General features: G+C 48.5%; 1 protein-coding gene across 1 annotated transcript; it reads right to left on the bottom strand.

Annotated features, from left to right (window-relative positions):
* Positions 1 to 719: 719 nt before the first annotated feature.
* Positions 720 to 4,412, bottom strand: LOC133921444 (growth-regulating factor 4-like). Its single transcript, XM_062366319.1, has 5 exons — positions 4,209 to 4,412; positions 3,869 to 4,089; positions 2,746 to 3,163; positions 1,020 to 1,444; positions 720 to 925 (listed from the first exon to the last, which is right to left on the bottom strand). The coding sequence occupies exons 1-5, from the start codon at positions 4,310 to 4,312 to the stop codon at positions 909 to 911; spliced, it is 1,185 nt and encodes a 394-aa protein (XP_062222303.1). The 5' UTR covers positions 4,313 to 4,412; the 3' UTR covers positions 720 to 908.
* Positions 4,413 to 6,111: the final 1,699 nt, after the last annotated feature.

The raw sequence follows: 6,111 nt of genomic DNA, 5'->3' as shown, positions 1-6,111 counted from the left end.
TCCCGCCCGCGCGGCGTCCGGCACGGCAAGTCGGCAATGCTTAACCCACACAGCTCCGCGTCAGCGCGAGCCGGGCAAGACCAAGACACCAGACAGACACCACCCGCCGGTGCCATACGAGTGACCCACGCACTGTTCGCCCCGCCAACCTTGGAAGCTCTGGCCAGAACCACCCGACCCAAGTGTGGTGGACCAAACCACTGTTACAATCGGCACCTCTCTTTTCACCGGTTCCGCGTCACGTCCCCGTTCGTCTCAACGCTCGCGAGGCAAATCATTGAGGGGCGGCGAGGAGGTGGAGCCCTCGTAACATGCGGGGGCGATCAAAGGTGCCCAGCTAGCTCGTTTGTTGGGAGGATGGCGTGGGGCACTGCGGTATCGAACGAACATTGCTTGTCACGGGCTCCAAGTGACAAAGCGACGGATCCTGCTGCCGGATCATGTTTGGGATAAGGGAGCCTCTGGCCTCGCTCGGTTGTGCGCTGCTAGCTGGCCACGAGTTGCTCTACTACCTGCAGCTGCAACCTGCAAGCAAGCCTTCACTTACAAAAGGAGCCGGCTAACACTAGGAGTAGGGCTTGCATGATAAAGAAAAGCTTCATGCAGATCAGGGAACAGCCCAAGAGAGCATGACCATCACGTCGGTGCATTGTAACCGACTGCTCAAGCAGACTTTCACATACAGAAGGAATTAATCAATGGGGACACACACCACAAGCTTTGAACCTAAGGAAAACGATCTCATTCATGTTCACCCACATGAGGCAACGGTGGAGTCGCTTGGTTTGGTACAAATCTGAAACGGCTGGTAAATTACAGAAGCATAATGTTTTGCTGCTACTGCACGGTGGAGCCAAGGGCCTGCAGAAATCAGAAGGCAGCAGCAACCGATACTCGGCTCAGAGACATCACAATGTTGAGTCACCTGCAGATACCAGATGGTGTTTTGAATCAGTAATCGAGCTAAATTGCAGGTACGGAACTGACATGCAACCGTTCATTTCTCTGAAGAAACTTACCGTTCGGCGACTGGGAGCTGGCCACAGAGAAGTCCGAGGACGCCATCGGTATGGATATGGACAGTTGGGTCGCTGGGAACGAGCCGAGGTTAGAATTCTCATCACCGAGGCCTGACCAAGAGTCCCTTGCCTTTGGCCACTCGTCGAAGAAGGGCCGCAGCGTCTGATTCTCCTGCTTCACGGAGTCAACGGTCCCAAAGTCACTACCTAAGAAGGGCAGTGGCTGCCTCTCCATCTTCGAGAGCGAGTTGACCATGTTTTGGCCCAGGTCACTCAGTGCTCCAAGCTGGGGGTAGCTCGAAAGAGGAAAAGAAGAGTTTTGTGATGGTGGAAGGCGCCACTGGTTCTCCATTGATGAATCAATAGCTTCTGTGATGAGCTGACTGTGCTCATCTGCCAAAGATCTTATTCCATAAGCAGTATACCTGAAATTCAGAGTATGGTGAACACCGCAAATTAGTAGGGATACAAAGAGAAGTATGATGAAGATACACACACACACACACATAAAAGAAACTCTAGTACAGTGAGGTAATATTCCTCATTTTGCTGATCGATATATTCTGCCGAACAAACAAAAGTTTCAAACAAAAAAGACAATCTTAAACATGACACAACTACAGTTGTACTGAATCAATGTGTTTGGAAAAAAAGGTATCAGTGCGCTATTGAATCTAATAGCACACAGAAAATAAATAAATAAAACAGCTATAGCATTCAAAATCAAATTAAATTTCCTTTCACTAATCCGTTTCATTTATTTTTGTTTTTATCACATATGGTACCTAAAACAGATGATTAGGTTGTAACCAAATGTAAAATTTATGACAAAAGTATTTACAGATAGAAAAGACTGTAGTTACTACGACAAATGACCCAGTAAACACTCTATTTTCAGTAAAAAGTAGCACACACTTCTGTTATGAATACTATCAAGAAACCAATCTTACCTACAGCTCAGTAGTACGCAAGTAATGGTTGATTGCAGCACAAAAGAAACAAAACAATCAATATGCATTTAGAAAAGTGAAAGAGAAGATGTTACACTAAGAACTTCTGTACAGTTACATCAACAATTTGTATTGGTAGAAAGAAATTATTAGTATGGGCAAACCGAGAGGGGCTTCAACGATCTTGCACATGCTGCCCTTTTCAGAATTTTCAGTAGTTACAAGAGCCAAATTTATTATATCCTGCACCCTAAAAGAGTTGCAAGAGAAACGACAGGATTCTGTGGAATGGTCAGGGGATGCCAGGATCAGCAAGCAGCAATCACTACCACTGCGACCACAGAAGACAACCAAGCTTCATCTTTATGGACAGCACGTGTTTTAAGCTTAATTAGTCTGTGCCAAAGCCAAGGAGGACGTGCACTGCACTTCCACCTGAGCACAAATATCCCATAGAGATATGGCCACTGCCCTGGGCTTCAGCCTTCAGAAGCTTAGAACCGATCCCAGAAAGTATGGACAGAGCAACGAACCAGAACCTGAGCACTAACGTAATTTCTTGCAGTGAGTAAATTTCGTTCATGCTTATTGCGCGTGGCAGCAGCAAAGTACTGAGCATGCCCTACTGGTTTTGGTTGCCACGATGCAAACAAATTGGAAGCCAGTGATTAAACGATCACAATCTCTGCGACCCACTGACGCCAATCAGTTCGAAGAATAACACTGTTAGAAACAAGATGGCATTGGAGGAGGAAGCAATAGGAAAGAACAGTCACCTGAGATCCTTGGCTGTTCCACCACCAAGAGCTGCGTAACTGGCAGCATTGTCCATGTGCACCTGAGAAGACCCCAACGACGAGGAGAACGGGCTGGAGATGTTGCTGCCCCCGCCTCCACCACCAGTGCTGCCGGCGATGGCCGGGTAAAGGGAATGGTTCTGGAAGTTACTGCCGTTGGTGGCACCTGCCAGGGGCGTCGCGGCGGTGGTGGCCGCGGCGGCGGGCGGTTGGGACTGGGGGACGAGCTGCGTTTCCACAGGCTTTCTTGAACGGTTGCGGCCGCGGTGCATGTGGCGCTCGCAGTACTTGGAGTCCGGGGCGGCCTCCTTGGAGCACCGCCACTTCTTGCCGTCCGTACGCCGGCACCGGCCCGGCTCCGGATCCAGCTTCTTGCCGAAGTACGATCCATACCCAACTGTACAAAACAAACCGAGCAGATCAGATGCTGTTATCTATCCATTTAAGCATCATTTATGCATTTGCTTTTATCTGCCAGTATGCATCTGGCTAAGCAGTTTCCAAATGTATTGGCATTTGATACAGGACACTACCGATGCAGACGCAAGGTAAAGCTGCCTATTCCTAGCAATCGACAGAAATGGCGACCAGGGAGCAGCTGTTGTAGCATTCAATGGATTTGCTTGCTCGCAACCTCACTATTTATTGATCATCCAGAAAGAAAACAAAGAAATGACAAAAGAAGGAGCTGGTTTCTAAAGTTAGTAGTTTTAGTACTCTTCAGCCACAATGGTGCCTGCTGCTACTAATAAACTATCCTCTATATCAGCCTTTCAGCCACCACTCTGTTCAGTCAAAAAAAAAAAACGAAGGGCTAGCTCTCCACAAATCATGTGCTAAATCTTGAAGAAAGCACGAGCTAGGATTAAAAAACCAGAAACTTTCCGGGAACAAATCGGGGTCTTAGTATAAAACCCACGCGCGGTTCTTGAATCGCGCATCAGGGATTAACAAACGACCGGAGCAAATTAACTAATGTAAGCAAAGTACACTTGGTCGGAATAAACAGTGTCCGGGTATGGAACAAGTGGCCGAAGCAAGCAATACGGCAACGATGGCGGCATGGCGCCGAGAAGAGAGAGGGAGAGGAGGGGGACCGTACGTGTGGGGTGGCCGTAGAAGCGGCTGGCGATGGAGTCCAGGCCGCGGCGGATGGGTAGCACGAGATCCGGCGGGACGGGCACGCCGGCCACCAGGTACTTGTATATGAGCGCCTGCTGCTCCAGCTCCTCGTACTGCGCCGCCGTGAACGGCACCGGCCTACCCGCCGCCCACCTCCCGCTCATCTGCGCGTCCTCCCCCATCCCGCCTCCTACACTACCCCTGCAACAGCACACATGCCACCACGTCACAACAACCAAATGCAAGAGCAACACATTTACGAGCCAAAAAGAACCGAGTGAGGCGATGGTGAGAACACAGAGCAAGAGGTGGTTGCTTACGCGGAGAGCGGAGTGGAGCGGCAGAAGGGGAGGAGGGACGCGGTGGCTGTGGAGGAGCGGTGGTCGGCGCCTGCCGGGGAAAGAGAGGCATACGGCATCGCCATCTCCTGTCTCTCGCGCGCTGCTTGCTCCCCCCGGCCGGCCGCTCCCTCTTCAATGAGCTCCCCCGCGGGCTGGCCTGGCTGGCTCGTGACGTGCTTTGCTTCGCCCGCTCGCTCACTCGCGCGCGCTGCCTTTATTGCGCGCTTTGTCTCTCTCTGCGTCGCTGTCTGCCTCGCGATGGGGTTTTGGTGTGCGTGTCGTCTGCGTGCGAGGAGGAGGCGAGGCGGGGCGAGCGAGCCCAATGAGGTGTGGACGAGCCCGACACGAGTAGGGCGCGACGGGGTGGCTCCGAGCCTCCGACCCAGCTAGATGACAAGCGACGACTGCATCTCCCTCTGTCTCTCTAGCATTGTGGTAGTCCGTAGTAGGCCGGGTAGTGCTATTTCTCTCTCCTCCCTCCTGCAACCTCTCTCTTCGCGTACAGCTTTCTTCTGTTTCCTATGCTGCTTTGTTTGTTTTGGGGCTTATTTTAGTGCGACTGGACTACGGGAGTGGATATGGATGCGAGTACTGTAGCGAGGGTGGAGACAAGTATCGTGTGGGAAGAGAGAGGGGGGGATGACTGTGGAATTGGGCTGTGTCTGCGTTGCGGTTACCGAGGCCGGCTTTTAAAGGTCACAGGAGGGTCCGGGGGCGCCGTTTCCGTTGCCTCCTTTTCTCCTGCCAATTTTTTACTTGCTTCTGTCTTCCGTCATGGCACTTACTTGATTAGCCTATTTCCAACTCGGGCAACATTCTTTTCATCGACGAGGTCACTACATGCGGTGGAAACTGTTCATCTTGTTTGAGTTTTAAACTTAATACGGATGTTTATATTTTTCTTATGATTAAATCTTAAGATAAATAGTACAAACATATATTGCTATGTTTAATGGTCAAAGCGTGTCTCCATGTTATATGAAGTTATACATTAATTTTATTTAAATTTGTGCTAAGACACACACTTATTAGATGTGTGAAAGTGAGTGTGATGTGTGTTTATATATATGTCTGACTTGTATTTAATTTTTTTTTCTTTTCATTCGCCATGAACTTATCATAGTTGAAAAAGATTTCCCATAAACAACGCAATATACTGCCTTTCGTTTTACAAAAGTGTAAATGGGTGTGATTGAATGTAATACTAATTCAATAATTTGGTGTTGCCAAGAATCCGTTTAAATCTTCAAATGAGGCCAATACCCAAGTTTGCAAGCCGGAATGTGGGGATAAAAATCATATTTCGCTCTGCAAGCACCATTTACCAAAAGGACCAACATTTCATGGATAGTTGAAGCACTAATGTTTCACGGTTTCTTGGTGTGTTTAGTTGCTCGTATCTAGGATATTTTAGTTCTGTTCATACATATATTCTCATGTAGAAGTTTGTTTGGTTGATTGTATGTATGGTTATTTTCTGTATCTACGGATGCAATTATATATTTGGAGCCTGGCACAGTGGATACGTCCGAATCGAGCTTCTCTTTGGAGCCTAGCTCGCCGGATACATTGCATCTAATATAGTAGTGTAACGAACTCACTCGTTAGTTTCAGGTACAGGGTCATTGCATTCGCTCATACAGGCAACCAAACATCTTCATATGGTTATTGTATCCGCCGATATAGACAACCAAATATTCTTTTTTTAGAGTCAATGCATCCGCCCAACCTTTTTCTACTCGTCCAGTATATACGTTGTAGCTCTATTAAAACCCATGCAAGAAACCAGAGTGTGTTTAGTTACCCGCATTAGGAGCATCCTAGCTCTGCACATGCGTATATTTCCGTGGAGAAAGTTATTTAGTTATCTGCATACATTGTT

This window comes from Phragmites australis, chromosome 6, assembly GCF_958298935.1.
Source record: "Phragmites australis chromosome 6, lpPhrAust1.1, whole genome shotgun sequence".
NCBI classification, from domain to species: Eukaryota; Viridiplantae; Streptophyta; class Magnoliopsida; order Poales; family Poaceae; genus Phragmites; species Phragmites australis.
Note: the sequence above shows the minus strand (reverse complement) of the source record. Positions and strands in the feature narration are given on the sequence as shown.

What these genes read in the sequence shown, in the direction of transcription:
- LOC133921444 (XM_062366319.1), bottom strand. Translation starts at nt 4,312, where the DNA reads ATGGCGATGCCGTATGCCTCTCTTTCCCCGGCAGGCGCCGACCACCGC. An exon ending in CTTCTACGGCCACCCCACAC is followed by an intron (nt 3,164 to 3,868) that starts GTACGGTCCCCC and finishes TGTTTTGTACAG; the next exon opens with TTGGGTATGGATCGTACTTC. An exon ending in GGAACAGCCAAGGATCTCAG is followed by an intron (nt 1,445 to 2,745) that starts GTGACTGTTCTT and finishes TCTGAATTTCAG; the next exon opens with GTATACTGCTTATGGAATAA.